The following is a 27,519-nucleotide window of genomic DNA, read 5'->3' as shown; positions in this document are numbered from 1 at the left end:
ATAGCAGGCATCTCAGAAATCTCTGGCATTGGAATAGACAATGTATCTGCGCACCCAGCCTACCGATAAGCTTGCTCAGCATGGCCAGTGTTAAGAGCCTGTGGACATTGTCGTTTAAAACACCCAGAAGGCCATAGGTTCTCTATCCCAACCAAAAACACTCATCTTGCCAAGTGAATTCATTTGGGGATGAAGTTTGATATTAGTGTACATTATTGTGATATTTCATAAAGCAAAAGGGATGCATTCTTATTTCAGGACTAATTGGACTCATTTAAATGTTTACCTTGATGGTCCATCTTCACTGCTATACCTTGTTTAAGAAACCATTCATACAAAGGATCTCTATATGTGAAAGAAAAGCGGCTACCACTGCTAATCTTGCCAACACTTATGAAAGACAAGTATGAAATCTGACAGTCTGCTATACCTGTTCCCACGAAGGTTGCTGGGTCAGGATTATCCCATAGATTTCATGGCCATGAGACCTGGGGACAATGGTGTTTATCGCGTTGCTCTTTTCCCCAGCCATGTGTGGGCTGAAATCTTTTAAACACAGGTTTTATCCCATTCCTCCATGCCCAGGCAGGAGGCTTCTGTACCTGTTGTGGATTGGGTATGGGATGCTTCCTGCCTGGGCACCGAGGAGTGCAATAAAAAGTTTCAGCCATGCCTGGCTCAGAAAAAAGGGCAGTGCAATAAACACCAACTCTTCATGATGTCCATGTATTTTCAAGACAACATGCTCATCCTGAGATTTATCTTCCTTAGACTAAGGAGAAGAAAGGAGGGTCCAGACTCTGAGACCTGAGAACCGTAGTCCTCACCTATCCATAAAAAATGGCAGAAAGCTCTTGCAGAAGCACATTTTTGGATTAAGTTTGTTTTCTTCTCAATACCCTAAATCAGACTTCACTAACCTAATGCTGTACAGATAGGTTGCTGCCTGTTGGCTAGAGCTCATGAGCATCATAGTCCCACCCATCTGGAGAAGGCAATGAGAATGGAAAAACAGCACTACTGTGATCTGAAAACATGTTGACCACATTGTCCTTATGGAGGATGGCATAAAACTGGCCCACATTTCTGTTTTCTGTTATATTCAGTGGTTTTTGAAATGCCTTCATTCTCCATTAAGATGATAGAATGCAGTATGTTCAGATTACCCCTTTATCCCATATTTGATAATAAATGTATATGTAGCATTAAAAACTAACAGACCATCATGGACAAGGAGGTGTGGCCTCAGGCGACGTTCTTTCAGAATTCGGCAGGCTGCTGGTGCTGGAGCAGTGACTTCATTCACTACAATGTCAAAGCCCAAACGCCGCAACTTTTCTACAAACTTTTCTCGAGTAGCTTGAGTTTCATTGGTGCAGAATCGCAGCTTCAGACCAGATGCCTTGATCCTGTCAGAGCAAAATGAGGAGACCTTAAAATTAGTCAGCTTTAGAAATCATGATTTAAAGGAACCATTCTGTCAAAGCATATGGCTGCTAACACATGTAAAAGAAGAGCTAGGTCAGAGGGCGCTGTTAGACATCAGATGCAAAGATTCCAATTGTGAAAATGTATTAGTTATTATAAAATTTTAAAATCTGACCTAAATCCAGCATTCCACTAAAGGATATCTACAAATGCAGTAGGACTTTCCTCTCCTCTCCTTTACCCAGACTTGATCTGGATGGATTTCCCAACCCTCCAGGATAGGTTTTTGAGTGTCCATGGGAGTGTAGAAGAGAAAGGGAATTTCTTTCTTCTGCTGACAGAAGCAGAATAATGAGTAGCTAACCAGCATGGAAATATATATACATGCAGGCTGACTGCCACAAGCATATTACAATTCAATGAATCAATTCACCATTCAAATCCATGCACTATGATTATTAAGTTTAATATCATACCAAATCACAAGGTATAATACAAAACTTTTTAAAATTCTGTATCTTTTATTAATAGCATTAAATGTTTTTCAATTACTCAAACATCATTAGTTTTCAATAAAATTTGAATTGGTACAATATATTGCAAACTAAGCTGAAGACTGAACAATTAGAATTCATATTCAGAGATCTGACATCACTGAATGCAAATCATGGGCCAAAACAGACGGTCCAAATGTGCCATGCTGGTGCCTATTTTAGGGTTAGGGACCACGCAGCAACCGCACGGTCGCTAACCCTAACATGGTGTGGCAGCGCTATAATGTCAGTGTCCCGTCCATACGGGTGCCACTATTGTGATGTAAGCAACGCATGGCGTCTGCACATTGCCGTGCATTGCATACATAATGAGTGCACCATTGGCACACTTGTTACATCTGCCCTGTGGCACTAAAAGAACCCGTTTTTTCCGAGTTCTTTTTCCTCCGGAGGGAAGCCACACAGTTTGGCGGCTGCAGGTTCCCTTCAGAGGGAATTAGGCCACCAGCAGGCCACCCTTTTTGGGCGGCCTGTACCGTGCCCATGTTCCCACTTTGCCCTCTCTATCTTGAAGACTCAGAGACTTTTCAGTCTTTTACACTCTTTTTAAATATACATTATTTACTGTGTCCTTGGGAGTTCTGGGCATAAAGCAACATTCTTAGTGTTGTGGGATGCTAGCACACTGCAACCAACCAGCCATGTGTTATACTAATCCGAAACATGTAACTTTCTAGTTCCATCTATGACAGAAAATAAGAGCCTGTGGTTTTCCAGATGTTGCTGAATCCAACTCCCATTGTGCTTTGCCACTGAATTTGCTGGCTAGGACTGGTGGAAGCTGAAGTCCAACAACAGCTGGGGATACATAGGTTTTCTAATCCTGATCTATTACCATACAACTGCAATTTTTAGCAGTAAAGTCCAGTGAAAGTTCAAAAAGAACATGCGAATTCAAGTCACAATACAGAAACTGAAGATGCAATGTCACACATATTTATCTGAAAATATGTTCAGCTCAGTGCAGTGAGGCTTAATTTGGAGTAATAGGGCCATGTTGTATGTCAGATTTGGCATATCTTTGTTTATTGTATGTCATTTACAGTGTTACATTTCTGTACTGCCCATCTCATTTCAGAGATTAAAAAACCCTAAGAACTCTGGTTTGGGGGGAAAAAAGTTTGCTTTGTTTTTATAGTATGGCATACAGAAATATCAGATCAAGCCAGACTAAATATATCCATCAAAGGCAGTGCTCTAAAATGGGGGGAAACAGCTTATGACCATTTAAAATATCCAAAGATGTTGTCTGCAAATTCATTCTTTTTCTATTATTTGTCTTTCCTAATCACAGGTATGTGAATTATCAATTACACTTAGTGGTTAATTGCCCTTCATAAAGAGAGCTTTTTTATTTTAAATTAAGCAGTTAATAAATTGTAACTAATAGCATCCACTTGTATATTATAAATATATCTTCATTGATTGGAGCAATGAATGTGAGAATCATTCAGGAGCTAATGAAGCAATTGAGTAAAGAAGTGCAGAATGTACCCAGGGAATAATTATTGTTAATGAATTATGATGTGACCTTCTCAGAACAATGAACAATTGGTGTGACAGTTAAATGACAACACTTCACATCTGTTATTCCAAATATAGTTTAGTGTATAGAAATAATGCATTCTATATTTAGCAAGGACTCTACAAATACTTATATGGTATAAAAATCTTACTTAAAACATAAATGGCCATACCTTGGGAATAACGATTGTAGGGCATTACTGAATTGAACAGTCATTTGATCATTTATTTGGATGCTATTCATAGAAGCACAGAATCACAGAGTTGGAAGAGACCACAAATGCCATCCAGTCCAACCCCCTGCCTTGCAGGAATATACAAAAAAGCATTCCTGACCATCCAACCTGTTTAAAAACCTCCAAAGAAGAATACTCCACCAGACTCCAAGGCAGCATTTCCACTCTTGAACAGCTCTTATCATCAGAGAGTCATTCCTAATGTTTAGGTAGAATCTTTTTTCTTGCACTTTGAATCCATTGCTCTACATGCTAGTCGCGGAACAGTGGAAACCAAGCTTGCTCCATCCTCAACAAGACATCTCTTCAAATATTTAAACATGGCTGTCATGTCACCTCTTAACCTTCTCTTCCCCAGACTAAACATACGCAGCTCCCTAAGGCACTCCTCACAGGCCATGGGTTCCAGACCTTTCACTATTTTGCTTACTTAAAAGGTCAGTGCATAGTAATCTGGACCAAACAAATCAAGTTGTATGTACATATGAAGGCCCCTTCATGGGCTGTTTTAGAGGCAGCCAGGGCCAACCAAAAAAACTTTTTATATCTGAGATAGAACAGCAAATAGTGCCCTGCCCACAAAGGCTAGCCAAGTTCTTTTGACACCCATTCAGAAGTGACTCTCCCTGGAAGTAAAAATACAATAAAAATAAGCAACTAATTTGTGTGTGTGTGTTTTCCTGACCAACAAGATGCTTCCCTTTTTCTAATGGTACACCTGACCTTAAATACAGCAATACTTTAATTCAGATTAAAGGTATAATCAGCAATTCCAGGTAGAAGGTTTAGCTAGAATGTGTTATACCAGTATGATAACCCTATATGATGGGGATTAGCCCATCTCTGGGTAAGGAAGACATAGCTGACAGACAAAATGGCAACACTGAGCCAAACTCATAATCTAGTGAGTACATATTCCCTGAGGTGCTCTGCTGTTCATTTCCTGTTTGATTGGTACTCTCCATGGCTGAAAAAGCTGTCGTCCAAATGCAACCTAAGAATTTTTCCAGAAAATAATTTGGAATTAAGATATGGGGAAATGGTTAGAACAAAGACATTGAGCACACATGGAGCATCAGCTTTGCCATCAACACATTCCGAAGATCACCAGCTTTTCCTTCTCTCTCACTTTGAAGGAACAAAATCACTCTCAGCAAGCACAAGCACAGAAATATACAGAGAACCAAAATGGAAAGGAACAGGGCATTGCATTCCTGTATTTCTAATTACAGTCACTGGGTGGCTTCAGGAATCTACTTCAATAACACATTTTTCTTTATTACCTTACCACCAGCTTCAGGACCAAACCATGGCAGTAAATCAGACTTCAGGATTAAGCCCCAATGATTCAAGAATAATCCTGAGAGTTAGAGCAAGCCTCCTATGTTCCCATTGGTAATTTCACACTTAAATGTGCCCTTGTCCCCATGTATTATATTACCAAATTAATTCTAGCATGCTATTTCCACAGGACTGGATAAATCTACCTGCTCCAGTTCAGGTAGAAAATCTATTTAGGGAGAATAATCCTTTCAAAATTGGCCTTCTGGAAAAATAAGACTGAATAACAACTCAGCATTCAGTTAGAGTAAGCCATTATCTGTTTGCTCCTCCAAGCTCCTATACTGTCCAGTGGAAAATGAAATAGCAAGCTGGATCACTTATCCATAAATCCAGACAAACATTGTAAAGTTTATATATGGATCTTGCCAACACCAATGAGGCCCTGGCAGCCAATAAAGTTATGCACTCATGCTGTAGCATTTCACTTCAAAGAAAAGGCTACAGTACATACCCACAAGTAAATATACCAGCGAATCTGCAAAAAGCAACAGGACGAAGAACAGACCTAAACATGTATATGTCTATGAAAACAAATGGGAGCCAAGGAAATGCACTAAGGCATGCTTCGCTGCAATACAACTTCAGATACTGAAGCTTTTAGATTTGCAGGTGGACTCTCCTCAGTTCATGTGTTTGAATCTTTTCTTCATTCTGTTTTTCCCCAGAAGGAACAGCAGCAACAATTTAGAAAGTAATGGTGCTTTGACATGATCCCTTGATTTCGCCTCCTGCCTCCCCATGTCCAACTCATGTCACAACCTTTGTGTCATCTAAAAATAGGGAGAGGAGAAGGAGGGGTTACATTTTACATACCCATAGGCTGACCCCAAAAATACGTTGGCAAGGGCAGTTGGCTAAGACTATACAAGGTCACTCAGGATGTCCAATAATTGTCCTAACACTTTACCTGTTATGGCACAATAATGAGAGGTTTTTTTCATTATTTTCGGGTGAATGAACCTGGCAGATGCTGACAGCCAGCAGATGTGTAAAGTTCGAGGTGATTTGTAAGGGACCAGCTCATCTGACGCACAGTAATTGCATTGTGGGACATTGTCACTCAGACTCTTGTCCTGTTCTGTCAGAATGAGGTAAAGGTCAGTTCAAAGAACTGGTACAGCACAAGAGACAGCTCCTTGCTGAAATTAAAAATATTTTCATATATCTCCTATATCTTCAATTCACAACAAGAGGAAGCACAGGAATGACACAAGTACTACATTATGACTTACAGAGAACATGGGAAACTGTGAAATTTGTGATTTATACACAAATATACAAGCAGATATACAAACCATTATCAATTCACATCTGTAGATGTTCTCCTTCATTAATTCATTTTTCCCTGATTAAAAAAAATAACTTTTTATTGTTTTATTTATCATTCCCCTAAGAAGTTCAGAGTGAGATACAAGGGGTCTCACTTATTCACCAAGATGAACAAAGTCTAACATGCAGAGTTACGTCTGGCACCTTCAGAACATTTTCTAAGCCCTATTATCTTCCATTTAAGACATTGCAACAAACACACTAGCAGCCTGAAATGCAACGAAAATGCATGATTTAAGATCCAGGCATCTTTGGGAAACACATAATGAGGTCAAATAACTAAGGTTTGGCTGAGAAGTGATGGATTTGTTTGCCTTGGATTAGGTTTGATTATCCTATTTGGAGATAACAGCATCAGTTTATGGGATTTGGGGTGTTATCCCTTTTCAGATGTGGACAAGACTATACCCTAGATTTGCAGCTACTGCCTCCCCCCCCCCCCCCCTTCCCTTGAGGGTTTCCAATTCTCTCCCTCATTGGTTCATAGCAAACTATGACTGATTTTTTTTAAACCTAAAATTGGAAAGTCCATTCAAACTACCACTTCTAATCCTAGTTTAGAGACAAGTTGTGCTTTGAAAAAATTACAGTTTCCTAATTCAAATATCACAGTAAGCACTGGTTTGTCATGAATCAGGAAGTCAGGAAGAAAATCAAAGTATATAAGAGGAGACAGAAGTTGAAGACACAGTTGCCACTGCTATGCCGTGGTTGAGCCTGAGCCAGGTGACTTCAGCATTATGTCTTTAGGCCAGGGCTTTCTAAGGGGTCATTCACACAACATTGCTTTTAGTGCAACTATGCAAATAATCTCATTCACACACTCCTAGTTTGTTGTTCATGCTACAGAACCACATCTCTGGAAGTTCTATTGCTCACATGTGTCAACCAGGGCTGGGGAGTAGTGGTGATTTTGGGGACCTTGTCCTACTCTGGAGTAAGATGTTTTTTCTTAATGTTACTCTTACTCCTACTCCTGTAAAAACCTCTTACTCCTTTACTCCTTATTCCTTACTCCTATTCCCCAGTCCTGATGTCAACACTCAAATAAAAGATGGAGTCAATGATGTGAATGTACTCAAAGCACATTAAAGGCATGCAGAGTTTTATCCCGGTTTATCCTGGGTCTGTTTGTGTTGGTTATTTACACAGTCAAGAATGCAAATCTTTTAGAAAAAAAGGGGGGAGAACAACATTTATTATACCTGGTTAAGTAGGGTTTTTGGTAGCCGCCCCCAAACTTAATTGGATGCATTCAAAATGCTTGTGAACAACTAAGATTCAACTCAGATTCTACCTGGATTATTTTGACTGTCTGAATAACCCCTAAATTCTGCTGCACTCCACTTTTCACAGGCAGTGAATGAGGATTTAAGAGTCTGAACTTTGAAGAAATAACTCTTCCAGATCAGACATTACAGGAGCTAAGGGTTCAGTATGCTTTGCAAATGCTGTGTGTGGCTCAGCATTCCTCAAACTTCATATAAATAGCAGGCTGGCAGAAATGTGACTGACATGGCAAACGGGCAGAATGTTAAACCAGAAGCACCTGTCAAGTACAAACTGCTAGAACTTGGAATGTTATTTTACTTTACAGGAAATATTTGCTGTTACTTATCTTCCCCACCAAGTAACACATTCATTGTTGCTTGTCACACATTGCTTTGAAAGCAAAGTATCAGTGCTGTGCTACTACTGTTCAAGTGCTTTTTCAAAATTGTGTGTGTTTGTATGTACCTCCAAGTCACCTGTGGACTTATGCAACCCCATGAATTTCATAAGGTTTCCTTAGGCAAGGAATATTCAGAGACAGTTTATTGGTTCCTTTTCACAAGAAACCATACAAAAAATGGGGAAACGACTCCCAAATCAAAGTTTTAGGAATATCAAGTACATCTTACATATTACAATAAAAAAGTAACAGAGGCGCTTTCCAGACCAGCACTTTGCACTGGCCTTGATACGTGCTAGGGTTGCCTTTACAGATTCCCCACAACCCTAGCACGTACCTGCGGCGTGATAATGGCGGCACCCTGTAAACAAATAAATATACAAATAAATAAAGGAGGGTACTGAAATACCTGAAACAGGGGCCTGTTACAGACAGCCAAAATAAAGCTGCTTTGAGTCACTTTGGAGGTATGCTGTTTAAATGATACATGCATCCTAAGAGTCCAGAAGCCACACCAAAGCCATGTTCCAGTCCTAAGGACTGGAGTGCAGCTTTGGTGCAGCTTCCAGACTCTTAGGATGCATGCATCATTGAAACACCATACCTCCAAAGTGACTCGAAGCAGCTTTATTTTGGCTGTCTGTATAGGGCCAGGGTATTTGAAAGTTTCTTTAGATTCTGAACACTCTTGTTTCTACATTAAGACAAGCAAATAGATGCTGAGTTGTAACAGTAGAAATTTGTTTAGATTGGTCTTTAATATCTCTTGAATAGTACTTCAGCATCCTCATTCCACCATCCTTTACTTTACCTTTAATCTTTAATCTTCTATTTCTTTCTCTTTATTATTATTTTGGCTCTTTTATCAAAGCCTATTAAGTTATCTTTGTTTATGTTCAGTGGCAATGCCCTCCTCAACTTTCTTCAACTTCTTTAACCTCTCTCTTATTTACCCATTTTTAATAGCAAGGAAAAGCCAAAAGCAGCAGAAAGGGAAAAGGGTCAAGGCAAACAGCAGATAGGCCAACACAGAAATTTGGAGCAAAGATGATGAGCTGGGTTGAGCATGTGTGTAGTACAAGTACAAGAAGTCAATTTTACTACATAGGACAGAAAACTGGGGCAACTAAGAGGGTAATTTTTAATGAGCATGGCCTGTACCACTGAACAACTAAAGGTTTCCAGTTAATAAAAGTCACATGCAGTTTCAAGAACAAGAAAAGAACATTGAAGAGATAACATGGAGATGTTTCAGCACTGGGTATATCAATACAGTTAGAATAGTTTGGTAACCTTTTTAAGTGCCAAGGATCCATCTTACAAAATCCTGAAGTTTATAGTTTTGCAAGGTACTTAGAATCTCTGCTTAGTGGACTCTGGTGCTAAAGCTCAGGGAAATGGGCTAAAGCTCTCCTGCAGTTCTAAGCACCTCACCAAACTAAAAATCTCAGGATCCTGCAGCATGGAGACATGATGACAGTCCATGTGGTATCACAGCTACACCTTGGGTGCATCTACACTGTAGATATAATGCAGTTTGACACCACCTTAAGGGCTGTAGCTCCAACCTAAGGAATTCTGGAGTCTGTATTTTTAAAAGGTCTGTAGCTGTCTCTGAAAAAGAGTGCTGGTGTCTCACAAAACTACACATCCCAGGATTCTGTAGGATGGAACCATGGCAATTAAAGTATTGTCAAACTACATTATTTCTACAGTATAGATGCACCCCCTGTGACATGATAAAATTATGTCATCCCAGAGTAAGGCAGTATGTTAAGGGGCCTGAAAAAAATGTCCACCAAGCATACAAAATGGACAGCAGTAGATGAGCAAAGGCAGAAGTTACAGAATGAGGATTGCTGGACCATCCCAAGGCTATCTCAGGGGCAGTACAGATGGATGGCTCCGTGCTGCTGATCTTTGCCCCGTGTCTGTGCTTCAGCACTGACACGCTGCAAAAAATGAGCCGCCTAGAGCGGCTTCTTTTTTGCGATGCTGGAAGCAGGAAGTGGCATCGTCTGGTTGCTGTATGGCGGCAGCAGGATCATGGCAGCCCACCTGGCAGTTAGTGGTGTTAAACTGAATTATTTCTGTAGTGAAGACAGCTTCCAGATCATTCTTTTTCTAGAGTGCAACAGTATAACTTCAGCTTTACTTACTCATTCTCTGCACTATTTATTAGTCCCATTTCCAGATGAGAATAATCTGATCCAGTGCAACTAGTTGATCATTCTGTTCCACTAGAGAATGGAGCTGAGTCTGTGGGCACAGGCAACTTACCACATTTTGTCTTGATTCCTTGGCCTTGTGACTGACTGAGAAGCAAGAGACTGTGCAAAACAGAAACAAGCTTTCCAGTTCATTCATTTGGTAGGCTATTCTTCTCAGTACTAAGCTGCATCAATGCTTGCCTCCTTAGAAGAATAAAGTTCACATTGTATATTTGGCCCATCTAACATGAATGATCACAGTACAACAGGCCAAAACAAACAAACAAACAAACAAAACAAAAAACTATGGATAAAAATATATGTGTGTGGGAAAATTTCCACAGAAAAAAAATGACAAAAGTCCGTGTCACATCTCTGGCTTACACACTGCAATCACTAGAACAGGGAGGAAACTGCCACTAGCCATGCAGGCTGGGGGCCTCTGGGAATTGTATCCAGTACAAATGGTACAGAATAAGACTCTCTTATCTAGAATTCTGAAATCGGAAATATTCCAAAAACCAAAACTTTTTTCATGGGTGGCTGAGATAGTGAGACCTTTGCTTTCTGATGGTTCAGTGTACACAGACTTTGTTTCATGCACAAAGTTAGTAAAAATATTATATAAAATTACCTTCAGGCTACACATAAAAGATGTATATGAAACATAAATGCCTTTTATATTTAGACATGGGTTCTGTCTCCAAAATAACTCATTATGTGCATATATGCAAAAATATATTTTAAAAAAATCCAAAATCCAAAACAACTCTGGACCCAAACACTTCAGATATGGGAGACCCAACCTGTACTATTAACGAATACCATAGGAGGCAGTCCAACATTACAGAGACAGAAAGGAAAAGTCAGGCAACAAAAGTTAGAAAGGAATTCTACAAGCAGCATGTCTTAACAGCCGTGCAACCAGCAGCAATCTGAAAATGTATTCAGCTTTGACTAACTTGCAAAACTTTCCGTCTAACAATACTGGGTCCTCACTTCTATTGTTCTCACCCAAAGCATAAAACAGTAGCCTCAGGGTTTATTATCTATTAACTGCAACCCAGTGCTTAAAAGTTCACCAACTAGCTCTCTGATCTTTCTGAAAGGGGATTTAATTGTAAATTGAAATTGCATGAAAAAGCTTATCTTTATAGGTATACAGCTGTAAAGCCATTCCTTCCTTGCCTGTGTTTAGCCCAAAGACACCTATGAACCTTGGTAGTTCAACTATTATTTAATTAGCAGGAACAGCCCAGGAAATAAATTTATTTTCCATTACTACTATACTGAGCTGCCTTAATCACAACATTTTTATGGGCAATATAACCTGGTAATCATATTACACTAGCCTTTGTTTAATACTGATGGATAGTTAACTGTTTGCCTTTGAAGTCACTAATTATCATCTATAAAAGCCAATCAAATCCAATACAACACTTCCACTGTGAAATCATTATTATACTTTGTATTTAAAGAGCATCTGTTGGTAAACAATTAACTTGAGACTAACAGAAAGGAAGCAATTCTTTGCCTCATTTTAATAATTGCTTAGCTAATGCTTTGTAACAGGAAGTAAAGTGGATAGCTCATCCAGCTGTCTTCCATTTTCAAAGCTACAAAGAAATTCCAAATACTACAATCCTGGAAACTCGCTAGAGACAGTATGCCATGTTCATTTCTTTTGGGACTAGAATATTAGACACCATAGGGTTTACCTTCCAAGGTACATTGTTTTGCAATTAGACTGGGGGGGGGGGAGGAAGAGGAATTATGAGCTACTGTCAGTTTTCACACAGAAATCCTAGCATATGCTACATGGATTAGGCAAAAAAGTCTTTACACTAAGTGTACTGTACAGTACTTCTGTTGGGGTAAAGAGGAATGCCTTGCCTGTGGCCATCTTGCATGCAGCAGTGGCTTGGAACAAATGACCTCCAAGGCCTCTGCAACTCCATCCTTGTATGTGAATTGTGTCAGTTACCAACTGAGCACAAATGCAACATGGACTATGACAGCTTCATTTGTTTATTCCAAGTAACAGAGCAATCTACAGCTTAAGACTATTTGCAGCACGGAAGCCAAAGGCAAACCAACGCTGAACAAATCTTGCCTAGAAAAACGCGTGATAGGTTCACCTTGTTGTTGTTGTGTTCCTTCAAGTTACTTCTGACTTATGGTGACCCTAAGGCCAACCTGTCATGGGGTCTTCTTGGCACAATTTGTTCAGAGGAGGTTTGCCACTGCCTGAGGCTGAGAGTATGTGACTTGCCCAAGGTCACCCAGTGGATTTTATAGGCAAGCTGGAAATCAGACCTTGGTCTCCAGAGTTGTAGTTCAACACTCAAACCACTACACCACGCTGGTTCACTTTAAGGCTGCCATAAGTCAGAAATTACTTGAAGACACACAACAAGAACAAACTCTCAATACGTATGTAGTGTCCCAATACATTTTGGCAGCACAGCAGCATTTGGAAGGGGGGAAGTTGCCCACCGCTGCTTTATGTATTCTGGAAGTACTTGCATTCTTGCCAGGCTGCTTCCACAACCAGCCCTCGTCCTTGGTTAAAAGTAAAATGATACTGAAGGACAGTCTCCAGGATGATAACCTCTGTGCTCCCGTGATCCTTAAAACCATGCATTCCACACTTTATGTTGGATAATGTTTGTATTGTTTTTAATATGGGGCATTTTATGCGATGTATTTTGTATTTTATCATATGTTGTAAACCACTGTGATCGCAGGAACGGCGGTATAAAAATAAAGTTTCATTCATTAATTCATTCATTACAGCAAACAGAGTCTTAAATGTGTAGATCTGCTAATGTCAAAGCTAGTCACCCCTTGGAAGCAGCTTTTACAGGGCTCTGTGGTGGTTTGCCAACCAATTCCTAACGAAGTCAAATGATTCTTCACATTAATGATATAAGATTATATGAACCCAGCATATTGCCTGTTAGTATTAATGCTCACTACCAGGATGACTGATGCAGCATCTGAGAACAACATTCCAAATGATCAGTTAGCCAATATGAACCAAATCACCTTGCAAAGTTCCTGACCTAGGACTATACTTATATCTTGTTTTAGAGGCTCAGGCAGCTGTTTTTAATTCTCATAATTGTTATTTCTCAGCCACAGAGAAGTTTTCATGGAAGACAGAAATGCAGCTGTGAGGGTGAAAAGAAGATAAAATCCCACCAAGTTAAGTCCAAGACCAACCTGATGTAAGATTCACAAAACAGCAATACCTTCATTGGACCAACCCAAATGCACAAAATACATGACATAAGTTTGGAAGCTCCACTGGCTTTTTCATCAGGCAAAGGTGTTAAAAAATGAAATCCATTCTGTGGGCTTTGGATGTTATTGTACTTTGCTATATCACCAACATGGTTACTCCTGGATATGTTTTCTGATATAAGAATGTAAAGGCAACCATTAAGGGTTGGGCTAGCCCCTACCCACTCTCCAGTCTCTGAATCTGTTTGCTTGCTTCCATGAACACTTACGCATGGCCAGTTTTTCATTTCACATATGGAGACAGATGACCTTATGAGATTCCTTGATGTTTAGAAACACAACTTATATCATACAATGAATTTGGCTGCATCCACACTGCAGAAATAATTCAGTTGACTGCCATGTCCCAATGCTATGGAATTCTAGGAATTGGAATTTTGTAAGACATTTAACTTTCTCTCTCAGAGCGCTATGATACAACAAACTACAAATCCCAGGATTCACTAGCACTGAATCATGGTAATTAAAGTGGTGTCAAACTGGGTTTATTTCTGCAGTGAGGATGCTACCCTTACCTTATTGCAGGGGTGAGAAAACTTTGGGCCCTGAATGCCACATGTATTTCTGGACTGGGAGTTCTGTATACGCATGCACACATACACTGACAGTTTTCCGTATTTAATCCCCATGCACCCTAGAAAAGCTTGCAGGATCTTCCAGAAAAGAACAGGATACAACCCATAAGGGAAGGGGGGAGCCATCAAAAATCAAGTATCCCAACTTTTATAAACAAATGTGCTTTCCAGAAAGGCAAACGACAAAACTGGATACAATCTCTTTGGTTTTTATACATGCTATTGCAAATCAAGAATCTAATAAAACCCCATTAATTAGTTTATTTAATTGATTAATTGATGAGAAAGACAGAGGGCCTGTTAGATTTAGAAGTTGAATATTGTAGAAAACTATAAGTAAAAAAGACCTGCCAAACGTTTGAACCTTTAATGTGAACAGTGTGCACAAATCTCAGGATAAGAGCAAAAGTGAGGAAAATTTCGAAGTCCAACTAACACTAGCTCAGTTCTTGCATCCTTTCCCCACAGAATTTGAATATAAGGCAGGCCAAGGAGAAGTTGGCCCCTCACCTCCCCTGCATTTCTTTTGCTTAGATCCATCATTCTTCATATCTTGAGAGCAAGTTAAATTCAGTAGTAAGGATCTTAAATAAGCAGAACAGAAGCCCCATATCTGAAGTTACATCTCCATCAAATGGAAGACAATACAGTCAAGCACTTCCCATTCCTGTTGTTCCAATCGTGTAATGTATGAATTCTCTCAAAGGACTTGGGTCCATGCTGAATTGCATACAGAATACACGTTCCATATTTTTTACTAGTTTACCAATACAAGCACAATTCCTCATAAACGCTTCACCAATATCTTTCCATGGCTCACAGGTAATGAACTGCATAAAAACTATGATAGAGATGCAATAAGGATGTAGCACATTTTCTTGCATGACTGGTGGCAATTTCCAAATGTAAGAAAATATTGGAGAGATGCCAAGCTAAGAAAGAAATGATTGGTATAGAGTAGCAACACGAGCCTCTAAACAGCACCATTATGATTTTTGAAATAGAACATAAAATCTGAACAGAGAGAGCTGGTGGGTAAATTATTGATTCCAACACAGACGACAACTGCAAAAGGAAGGAAAGAAAGGGGGGGGGGGACAAGAATATGCTCCAGTTGTAGAAGAATATAGAGGATGATTTTAGCATCATAAGTCATTACAGATGGTCATGAGAAGGTAAATTTAACACATTACTTCTTTACTAGAAAAAGTGAAATCTTTTTATTAGTTTTTGGAACAGGATTAAGTACAGGAAAATATTAAACAACAAATTTTGCTTACAATATCAAGTAAACTCACCACCAAAAAAAGTCTGAACCAAGAATGATAGGATACCACTGAAACGTTTTGGGTGTTTTAAAAGGCATTATTTTGTTTTAACATTTCACTGTAAAAAAAAAAGCTCCAAAGTTGTAGACTTGCACATGGACAGACATTTTTGTAACATGGTGTGGCACACTTAGGCTGGTATCCCATTAATGACTTACACACATGTAAGTGCACCTTATAGAGAGCCAGCGTGGTGTAATGGTTTAAGTGTTGGACTATGATTCTTGAGATCAGAGTTCAGTTACGCTCTTGACTATGAAACCCCACTGGGTGACTTTGGCAAGCCACACACTCTTAGCCACAGAAAATCCCATAGTAGGGTGGTCTTAGGGTTGTCATAAGTTGGAAATTACTTGAAGGTACAACAACAACATGCAGCTTATGCATGTGGAAATGCCTGTTTGGATAGGGTGTAGAGGACTATTCTCTTGCCTTTGTGCCCATCTAAAAGTCTCCTTCAGCCTGCAACAGGGGGGTCCTATTGCTCTTTCTTTCCATAAAGAAGGAGCAGGAGACAATTCACACATGAAGATCTGGCTACTCTGAGCTCACAGATGAAGGAAAAGACAGGCTTACTCCATTTGAGACTGCATTCCTTTCCTCTCCAAGTAACCTGAGACCAGCTGGTTCTTTATAGTCTCAATTGCCTCCCCTTATATCCCCTCCTCACTGGTAAACAAGGGCAACAGGACCCCTCCCAGGGTCTGACAGATTGATGTGGAACTGTGCCATGGACCTCTATGCACATGTACGATTTCAACCTATATCTTATTGCTTATTTATTTGCAGTTGTTTGCATATTTCAGTTGGAAAATAAAAATGTATATGAAAAAATGACAAAAACTGATCTTAAAGCTGACATGTATAAACCCGAGGAGGCAAAATGGTACTACAGGTTGAGCCCTCCTTATCCGAAATGCTTGGGACCAGAAGCGTTTGGGATTTTAGAATATCTATCTTTACATATAGGTACCTAAAGAGGTATCTTGGAGATGAGAGCCAAGTCTAACCACAGAATGCATTTAAGTTTTATATACATCTTATACACATAGCCTGAAGGTCATTTTGTACAATATTTTAAATAATGGAAGATTCAACCTGTAATAAGTTGGTGGAAATTCCATACTGTGGTCCATGTACTACAAAGCAGAAGTAAGCATAACTAGGTGCCTTTGTCTCATTACAAGCTTTAATTGCTTAAAGCAACTGTTAGCATTATTACTTTTATGTTCATTCTCACTGTGATTTCTATATGTTAGTAAGGTTGTAATCCATATGCAAGAACAATACTAAGTGGGATAACTTTTTTCACATTTCAGAGAGAAAATTGAAGGCTACTACTCCACATCTTCAGGTATTGAAATATCTCTAAGGCCCCCTTTTATTCCACTTTTGAGGGGGAAACTGGATATAAATAAAGTTAATTACAATACCCTATTTAGGTTCTCCTAACCCCAGTCTTCTTTTGCTAGCTTTTATTTTGTTGTGTGCATGTTTGTTGCTTGAGCAATTGTTTTTTTCCAAAAATCTTCCTGACTTTGGACAGATGTGGTGAAGGGGTGGGAAATAAGATGGAACTGAGGACCTACTGTGGCTAATATGCTTTGTGTGGCTTCCTCTTAAATTCTTGTTCTCTTTGAGAATACATGTATGTGTTTTATATACAAAAATAAAAGCATTAATTTTAAGGAGAAATAGTCATAAAGGGTATGCCAGCATATGGCATACAAAAAAAGGGAAAGCATGGATACTTAATCTTGCTACTTATAAATTTACTTACTACAGCCTGATTTTTGAAAGTGTCAACATCACCAGGCACACGTGGAACCTAGCAGATGCCACATTCCCCTCCAGAAAGGTTTTTGTAGATCAAATTGCACAATTATCTATACCAAATCCCAGTGTCATGCCCCTCACCAGCCAATTCACACCACCCCCATCTTGAATTGTTTTACAATTCCAGTTGAGCTAGCTTCCCTTGCGGCTCTGTCCTTGTAAGACTCTGCAGGTAGCTTATTCTAACACAACTGTCCAGCTGCTCTGAAGCATCATGATACCCTAGATTTCCGTTCCTCTTTTAAAAAGTCCCCAGCTGAAAGTTGTGCTGACAGATGCCCTATAGTGGCCAAACAACAGGATGTTGTAAATGTCCAACTGATGTGGGCTTTTCAGATGTATATGCTAATAGGTATGCTATCAGCATACAGCTGTAAATGCAAAGAACAGGTCTCAGGCAGGAGGACTTGTTTTATTGCTCTGTAACCACCTCCTGTATTGTAACTGGTCAGCTCCTTGCTGGTTGCAACACGAAAAGCAAATAGCTTGCCTCATGTTGATGCTGTATAGACCAATCAGGGCAATAATGGCACAGAATAGAGGAGATGCTCTGGCCAATTTGATACAGGTTTTTAACCAAGATGCTTGCTACTATTCTTGCCTATCCCAGCATTAAACTGAGCTATACAAGCAATTGCTAGCAAGGGCAAAGTATACATAACACTTCATCCTAAGTTATTTTAAAAAAATACAAAAAGTCTTGCACAAATGTATAGATGTTTTAATGAAATAATAGAACAGACAGCAAAATCCTCTTCATAGGGAAATCCTATTTCACTCTTACTACTCTCAGTAAAATGCAACTAAGTATAATGCCACTATCACCAGCTTTACTTTTTTTGTTTTGCAATACTCAAAGAAACAGTTGCATTAGTGTGTTACAACATAAAAGGGGGGAAGAAATGGGATGGTAAACAAGAAACTTTAAGAAAAAAATTGAACTTTAAGACTAAACTAAACCACCTTTAAGACTATGATTTATATTCCAGTATGAGCTTTTCTGGATATGAGTTCACTTACTCAGAAATGGTGGAGTTTCTTGGTGATCTACTATGCACTTAGCCAAATAAGTTGATGGACTGCTATGAAAGTATTAGCTATGAAAGTATTTCTAAGCTATACATAACCCCAACATTAATATCAAATATAGTCCAGTAATTTCATGCGATTGTTCAAGCTTACACGCAGGATTGGGTCATTTTAACAACGATCATATCCTAACACTTGTTAGACTGTAAAAAAAACACAACTACAGAAATTCAGTTTCACAGATAAAGAACTCTTCTACAATAAAGATAATAAATTGAGTACAATCAAGAGTAAGGAAGAATGTCTTCTTTACTCTATTTTTTCAATGTTTGGTTTTATTTTTCTTCCAGTAAAGTAAAATCCTAAGGTCTTGTACAAGTTTGCATGCCAAATATATTTAGGTTCCTTAGGGCACAATCCTAAATGTGTCTAAAGACTACAGTCTCATAGAATTAAGGAGGGACCAGGTACTTTTTATGCGACAATCTTGTTTTTCTTGATAAAAAAAATGCAAATTTTTTATGTTGGGAGTAAGGCAGCACAACAAACTATCATTCAGGAATAGGTCAATTACAAATTAACAATTGGTAGTACAACTGAGAAGGCTCCTCCCCCCCCCACCCCCACCCAGAAGGCTCTCTAGATGGACACAGATAAAATACTAATGCTAAAATAGCTAGAAGAAACCACTGCTGCTGTGAACACAATGTTAATGGTATGTGGGGAGCTGCAAAGGAGTAATTGTCATGTATGCCATCCGTGATCCAGCGGAATCATGTTTATCCAAAGCATGTCAGCAGCACAACAAGAAAAATCCAATTCCTGAAAATATGCATATGTGAAACATACAAATAATAAGACACAATAAAAAATGAGAACGGTAAAATCCATGCCCTGCACTGCACCTTAAATGCTGATTGCCTAAAGAGGGGGAGAAGCAATGATATCAACTCCATAAACAATCCTAATGTCAGGCTTGTTTCCCACATTGACAGGGGCATCACTAGGGAGTGCAGGGGATGTGGCTTGCACCTAAGAGCCGGTAACACCACAGCCTCCCAACATCTGCCTTTGGGCAGAAATGGCCTGTGGTGTTCGCCTGTGTCCCTTTAAAACACTGGAGCTCAATGGAAGGGTTGGTATGAGTGGGGTGAGGCTCAGTGGGAGGAGAAAGGAGAGGCCCCAGATTTTTAAAATAAATTAAAATTAAAATGTATTTTTACCAGTAATTTAAAAAAATGTTATATTCCTTTAAAATTTTCTTTTAAAATCACATTTTACCAAATTTAAGATTTATGAGTAACATTAGTACAAAAACATTACTAAGGATTCTGTATAGGATGGAAGATGGTTGCTGGCAAAGGGGAGAAAAACTATGTCTTATCACCCCAGGTGATGCCAGCCCTAGTGATGCCACTGCTCACTAATTTGAAGGCCTAGGCTCTTGCAGAAAATAAGAATGAATATTTCAGCATGGACGTTTATTAGTGTCATTAACCCACCCTTCTATTTAAAACAACAACAAACATTTTGATGCATTTCTTTTCATTTTCCCATTTCAAAAGCATGCAACTTTAACCATTTTCTCTCTAACAATGCACCTACACTGTAGAAATAACGCAACTCGACACACTTTAACTGCCATGACTCCATCCCACAGACTCCTGGGGTTTGTAATTTTGTGAGGAACTAGCATGCTTTGGCAGAGAAGGCTAAAGACCTTGTAAAAACTACAAATTCCAGGATTTCATAGGATGGAGCTTCAGCATTTAAAGTGGTGTCAAACTACATTATTTCTACAGCGTAGATGCACTCGAAGAGAGTCCTTTGCAGTATGCATTCAGGACCAATCTTTAGATTTAGTGAACAGGAGTACAACTAAACTCTGGGTGCAATGAAGTGAAAAGATGAGGCATCCTCTCGAACCCAAAGCAAGCTCCCAGCTACAGATGATGCAATTGTTATTTTGGGCTCAGAGTCCTTTCAGCAGATTTCACCCCCTCTACTGCTGCTATAGACCTAGTCCAAATGTATTTTGACTGTTTGGACTAAACATCCTGAGGACCATCATTAGTGAGCATGTCAAGGCACACTTTGAAGATTCAATATGTTCTCCTTCTCTCCCTTGGGTCAAATGAGCGGAGAAGTCAAATTAACTGTTGAAACAATCTGATTGCTAATGAACAACTGGGACTCTGAGGTTTCCAGCATTTCAAACAGGACTACAGCATGTCACTTTTAGCCTGAAGGCTCCAGTGTTGCTGCCATTTCAACCAGGGTGGCCTGACATCACCCTAAATTCAATCGTAGCTTACATTGTTTGCATAGATTATAGTAAATAAACTACAGTAAATACAGTTGTGAACAATAGAGCAATATTTTGCAGACTTATTGGGAGAGGGGAGGAATCTCAGAAGCCCAATAAAGACAAATTAAGATTCAATGATCCTCTTTAAGTAACAGTAGTTTTGACAATTTATGGTATTTCTCTAATGTTATTAAAGAGTGCAGAGAAAGCTATAAGACTTTTTAAAAGAAAAAAATCAGGCACATGAATGAAAAAGGCAAACTGTAATTGTCTCAACGGTGTCTGGAGCAAACTAAAATGGTTAGCAAAACATCTGTGTACTATCTGTTTTGCCAGTGACCCAAAGTACAAAGCTATATTTGAGATCTGTTTTCTATTTAACAGTGCAATTCTATGCATATCTACTCAAAAGTAAATTCTAATGCACAACAAGGCTTACTCTCAAATAAATGCATATAACACACAAAAATCTACAATAGCACCGTTATAGTTTATCTGCTGCAGTTTTGTCTAGACAACTTGCTAATAAACATAATATTTTTTTTATTAAATTAGAAAAGGAAAGAATGTTACAATTGGAAGGTTCTGGAATAAGATACGGGTGGTACGGTTATCTATTTTATGAGAAACTTAAAATCAATAGAGATTTTAATAATTATTTTATTTGTCATGCTCTTCTGCGATTTTGGTTAAAAGTAAAACCAAGATGGTCCAAAAAAACCTCCAAAATGGGCCTCTATTAATGAAGCCTTTTTTGACAGCATGAAATTATGCCAAGATAAATGAGGACTTACTGGGGGAAAAATCAAGATGAAATAAAACTGAAACCACAAGAGCAGCTGTTGACAATGGGATATAACTATACCTGGTTTACTTATCGACAAATTAGAGAAAGAATCATTATGGGCCAAAAATTAAATGAAATTGGAGAAGTAAATTCAAATTTTGAGAAAATTGTTAAATCAGAGGATAATCATAAAATAAGTAAATACTATAAAGCATCACTGAAGTTGGATATGGAAGAAGATTTGGTCAAACCCCAAATGGTAAAATGGGCCCAAAATATTGGAAAAAATATAAATTTGAAACATTGGGAAAATCATGGACAAAAAGAGTAAAATACACTTTAAGTTACAATGTAAGAGAATTTTTTTATAAAACGCAGTACAAATGTTTTGTATTGTTTGTAATACTTGTGATGTGTATAGCTGTTTTTATGTTCAATGTTATATGCTTTAGGTTTTATGTTGTATGTTGTTTAATGTTGAAAGTATGAGATTATTGTGATTTATAATAAATAAGAATAAAAAATATGGCAGTCAAAATGCAGTACAGATGGTACGTAACACCGTATAAATTAGCTAAGATGACTAAAAATTTGAAAAATTCATGTTGGAAATGTGAAAAATAAACGGGCACATTTTATCATTTATGGTGGGAATGTAGATATGCAAAGAATTATTGGAGTAGAATTCATGAAACAATAGAAGAAATCCTAAAGATAAAACTAAGCAAAGATCCTAAAAAATATTTGTTCAGCATTAATCAGGAAGAGGAAATAGAGAGAAAACATGGAAGATTAATGTTTTACATGTCAACAGCTGCTAGATTGTTGTATGCATCTAAGCAGAAGGAAAAAACATCAGATTTAAAAGATTGGTTGTTCAAATTGATTGACTTTATGGAAATAGATAAATTAACACAAATATTGCAAAAGAAATCTATGGAAAAAATTTAAAAGGATTTGAATCCTTTGATTTGCTACTTAGAAAACAAATGGGGACAAAACTGGAAATTTGATCTGGACTAATAAAAAGTTACAAAATGTATAGATGTACAGGAATGGAAAACACCAAATTACAAATATGATGATATTTTTGGTTTGTTTAAAATTATGTAGAAAAACGTTTCTCATTTTGATAATTTATAGGGAGAATAACCTATATTATAATATACATCAGTATAACTTGGAAGGTAAGGAAGATCTGTTTTAAATGTGTAGTTTTTTATTGTAAGAGGTAGAGTTTTAAATGTAAGGAATATGTCTTGTTAGATGGTATGTTTTGTATTGTGCTATATATGTTACGATTTTATGTTTTATAATAAATAAAGAATATTAAAAAAATAAACATCACAATATGGCAAAATAGTATAAATAGTTCAGCTAAATGAAAGCTTGTTGATTTATAGCAACTCCATGAGCTTTGTAGTTTTCTTAGGCAATGAATACTCAGAGGTGGTTTTGCCAGTTCCATCCTCTGAAATATGCATACACAACCAGGTATTTATTGGTGGTCTCCCATCCAAGTACTAATCAGATCTGACCCTGTTTAGCTTCCAAGATCAAACAGGACCTTATGCCTTTAGGATATTTAGGCTCTCCGCCAAATTATATTCTAGGGTCAAAGGTGGCTATGGGTGTAAGGGCTGTGAATATAAAAATAAATTACTAAGAAATTTATAGATTAGAAGAGTTATTTTAACTTTTAGAAGGGTTCATTTCAAGAACCAGAACCTAGAAGATTTCTAGAAGCAGAAAATGTGATTTATAACACACAATATATGAAGAACATCTAATATGTTTCTATTCTGATATATCAGTTGGGGTCTAGTTGAGTCAGAGTTTTATTCTCAGTGTTGCCAAATTCTGGAAAATTCCCCGGAATCTGGGGGATTTAATTAATTTCCTTCTGGAGATTTTGATTGAATAATAATAATAATAAATATTGAGGAATTCTGGGGATTTTGGATTTTGGTAAAATATTCTGGGGAATATCTTCGATGCTTGTTGGCAACACTGATTCTAACATTCCCAGTAATCTTAACTCCTTTCTCTTTCATTTCAGACATTAGGAAATGCCCTATTTAGAGTCAGAGGAGGACAGGGACTCCAGTGTCATCAGGGCAGTAAATCTGCTCTGTGTTTTAGTTTGAACTTTAAAGGAGTTTTCCAAAGTACTGAACCGTATCTCCAAAAAGCTATCCAGTGTTCAGCATCTTGGATGGCTCCTTCGGCACCCAGTGTGGGTTAACTGCCAAAAGGGCCCATTCACACTACAGAATTATAGTCTTATGATCAGTGCTGCCAATTTCCTGGGAATTCCCCAGAATCCAGGGAATTTAATTAATTTCTTTCTGGGGATTTTAACTAAATAATAATAATAAACATTGGGGAATTCCGGGGATTTTCGATTTTGGTAAAACATTCCATGGAATATCTTCGAAGCTTGTTGGCAACACTGCTTATGATACCACTTTAACTGTCATGGTTCTGCCCTATGGAATCCTGGGACCGGGAGTTTAGGGATGGGCATTTAGGATTCTCAGGTGGACCACTCTGGTGCCTCACCAAACAACAAACTCCGGGATTGCATAGGATGGAACCATGGCACTTAAAGTGTAATAACACCATTATAATTCTGTAATGTGAACCGATACTCGCTGCATTGGAGCCAATAGCCTTGTCCACAGAGAGTGCAATCCACCAAAACTGTTGCAAGGAATGAGAACTAGGCAAGAGTGTTTGGTAATCCTATGAAGCTCTCATTACTTTCAGTGGGGCTTCCTCAGGAGAACTTCTCACCGCAAAAATGCTTAGAGGCCTAGGAAGAGATTTACAGGAATTGCCTACAAGAATAGAGTCCTTGGGCTATGACCAGTTACCAAATTTGGCATCAAAAAGTGATGCTCCAGAGTCAGCAAACCTTGGGTTTCTTTTTCTGTTCTGTCTTACCCGCTCTTTACATAAAATGGTCTACTTGTTACACGAATAACCTCACAGCATTTTTTTCATGCAGTTTATTTGCTTGAGACATGTGATGTTTTTCCTTCCATGGGTTTGATACATGGATGATCCTACCTCACAGCAAATTCTCTTGATGTGATAATATTCTCCATTTTCCTTTTACAGTAGATATCGACACTCCATCTTTTATGATGTTGGAAGAGGTATGAGTTGCAGGGCATTTTACACACCCCGGTACTATAACGGTATGGTTGAACCCAACAGTTTCCACATTAGAAAGTTTTCAGGGACAACCCCCCCCGACACATTTAGCCCCTTTGCCTCAGCATCTTAAATCAAATGTAAATTCTGGTGAAATTAATCACATTTACTTCCACATGCAGGCACTTAGAGTCACAGGATCCAGCATGCCTTCTCTTATGTTCTTAGCCATCGTGTTTATTGTTGTTGTGTGCCTTTAGGTTTTCTGACTTATGATGACCCTGAGGCAAACTTATCATGGGATTTTTTGGCAGGATTTATTCAGAGGAGGCCTGCCATTCCCTTTCCCTGAAGCTGAGAGAGTGTGACTTGCCCAAGGTTGCCCAGAGGGGTGGCCAAGCCACGATTTGAAACCTGGTCTCCAAAGTGGTCCTATAAATGACAGTGTAAAAACATGCAGCATGAATATATTCTATATTGAGATTGCTCATCTCAGTAATAATGGAAGAAAAGCAATGTGCCTTGTTGTGATGCCTTTAAAACAGTTTAGGTATCACACCACTGATTTCATAAGAGAAAGCCAGAGTGATGTACTGATTTGAGGGTTGAATTTGCTACCCTTTCAGACTATGGAAGTCAGACTACAGCAAAAGTATTCCACTTGTCATGGTTCTGTGCTATGAAATCCTGGGATTGGCAGTTTAGGGAGGCGCATTTACACTTCTCAGACGGGAGACCTCTACTGCCTCACCAAACCACAAATCCAAGAATTTCATGGCAATTAAAGTGAAATCATAGTGCTATAATTCTGTAGTCTGAATAGGCTCCAGGCGACCAGGGTTTTAATAATCATTTAGCCACAGAAAGCTAGAATGTGACCATGAGCAAGGTATACTTCTCAGTCTTGTTGTTGTTGTTGTTCTTGCTGTGTGCCTTCAAGTTGTTTCCAACATATGGCGACCTTAAGGCACCTATTTATGGCAAACCTAAGAGTGTGACTTGCTCAAGGTTACCCAATGGGTTTCATGGCCGAGCTGAGACTCGAACCCTGGTCTCCAAAGTTGTAGTCCAGCACTCAAACTGCCATGCCACGTGAAAGGCAATGACAAACTTCCTCTGAATAAATCTTGCCAAGAAAAACCTCTGATAGGGTTTCATAAGTTATTTTTAAATATACTTATATCTGATCAGCATCAGCAGCAACACTAAATGTGTCACTGCGATGTATGTCAGTTACACACTAGTGAGTGCTGAGTACCACTTACTACCATCACCATAAGCAACTAACTCAAGGATGAGATCAGAGATCACATCTTTTAAACTCTCGCAACTTATTTAGTTATTTTTAGAAATCAAACTGTGAGCGTGGTGTAGTGATTTGAGTGTTGGACTATGACTGTGGAGGTCAGGGTTCGAATCCTGGCTCAGCCATGTAAGCCCAGTGGGTGACCGTGGGCAGGTCACACTCTCTCAGCCACAGAGGATGGCAATGGCAAACCCCCTCAGAAAAAAACCTGCCAAGAAAACCCCATGACAGGGTTGCTGTCTGCAAAGCGGTCTCAGAGTGGGTGATTTCTGCCGATAGGGTGAATCTACACTGTAGAAACAATGCAGTTTGACACCACTTTAAACTGCCATGGCTGAATGCTAGGGAATCCTGGGGTCTGTAGTTTCTTGTGGCACCAGAGAAAGAGAGAAGGCTAAGCAGCCCACAAATCTACAAAATCGCAGAATGCCATAGAACTGGGCTGTGGCAAAGTAGTGTCAGGCTGGATGGTTTCTGCAGAGCAGAGGCAGCCATAGGATATAGCTATACCAGTGGTCCCCAAACTGTGCCCTTTAAGGGATTTGGGACTTCAGCTCCCAGAATCCCAGACTGTTGGCCAACATGGCTGAGGCGTCTGGGAGCTAAAGTCCAAAAATCTCTTAAAAGACCACTGATCTCCACTGTAGGAACAATGCAGTTTGACACCACTTTAAAACTGAGTGCTGGGGGCCCCAGAGATTTGCAGTTTTTGTGGTGGCACCAGAGAGAGAAGGCTAAGCAGCCCACAGATCCACAAAATCTCAGAATGCTATATAGCACAGTTAAAGCGGTATCAAACTGCATTAATTGTTCAGTGTAGATGCAAACTCCCTGCTTGCTGGAGGGGAAAAACCAAACACTCCTGCAACATCTCTGGCAGAATAAGCAAGGTGCCCAGAAGGATGGCAGGGGCTTGGGGGGGAGGGGGGAGTGATGAGCTAAAAAGGTGGGCTAAAAGCACCTCCCCACTTACTTTTTGACAGCCTCTATAGATCCAGGGATGGGGACTCCGCCTCCTTCGCCTCCACTGTCATAAAGGACCCCACTGATGTCTAATAGCAGCCCTTTAATGCCCGCCAGGGCCTTTGCCCACTCAGCCATAGCCCTGAATGGAAGCAAGAGCTGAGCAGGGCTATGGAGACACATGCTCAGAGCTTCCCTGCGCGCAATGGCCTCTGGGAAATGTAGTCCTCCTTTCACAGGGGACCAAAAACTCCAGTCTTCCTGAGGAGACTCTGGCCCTAGTGAACTCTGCGTCCTAAATAATAATAATAATAATAATAATAATAATAATAATAATAATAATAATAATAATAATAATAATAATAATAATAATATTTATACCCCGCCTCTCCAATGAGATCAAGGCGGCTTACAACAATATTAAAAACACTAAAATAATAACCACAAAGGAGGACAAGGCAATGCAAAATGAATGCACCACATTCCCCAATAAAAGCTCAAAACACTCCTGTAAATAAATAAATAAATAACCATGCTTTTTAAAGTCATTTGTTTGTTTGTTTGTTTGTTTATTGTTTTTATCTCTTTACTTCAGCCCTAAAGGCTCTCAGAGCGGCTTATAGAT

The 27,519-nt window shown here is 39.0% G+C and overlaps 1 protein-coding gene across 4 annotated transcripts in view; it reads right to left on the bottom strand.

The window, feature by feature from the left end:
- LHPP (phospholysine phosphohistidine inorganic pyrophosphate phosphatase) overlaps window positions 1–27,119 on the bottom strand; it is a 203,808-nt gene extending 176,689 nt beyond the window's left edge. For all 4 annotated transcript variants that reach the window (XR_016280072.1, XM_089510105.1, XM_089510104.1 and 1 more), the window contains exons 1-2: window positions 26,905–27,119; window positions 1,222–1,409 (exon numbers count right to left, since the gene is read on the bottom strand). Coding sequence is in view for 3 of the 4 variants with exons in the window: in XM_089510105.1 (XP_089366231.1) it covers window positions 1,222–1,409; window positions 26,905–27,077 (361 nt within the window). In the remaining variant the exon portion in view is untranslated. The remainder of the gene's footprint in view (window positions 1–1,221; window positions 1,410–26,904) is intronic.
- Between the last annotated feature and the right edge of the window lie 400 nt (window positions 27,120–27,519).

This window comes from Sceloporus occidentalis, unplaced genomic scaffold (genome assembly GCF_023333645.1).
Source record: "Sceloporus occidentalis isolate IW3139 unplaced genomic scaffold, rSceOcc1.0.p SCAF_2, whole genome shotgun sequence".
Taxonomy (NCBI): domain Eukaryota; kingdom Metazoa; phylum Chordata; class Lepidosauria; order Squamata; family Phrynosomatidae; genus Sceloporus; species Sceloporus occidentalis.
The sequence above is the reverse complement of the archived record's forward strand: the minus strand, read 5'-3'. Positions and strand labels throughout refer to the sequence as shown.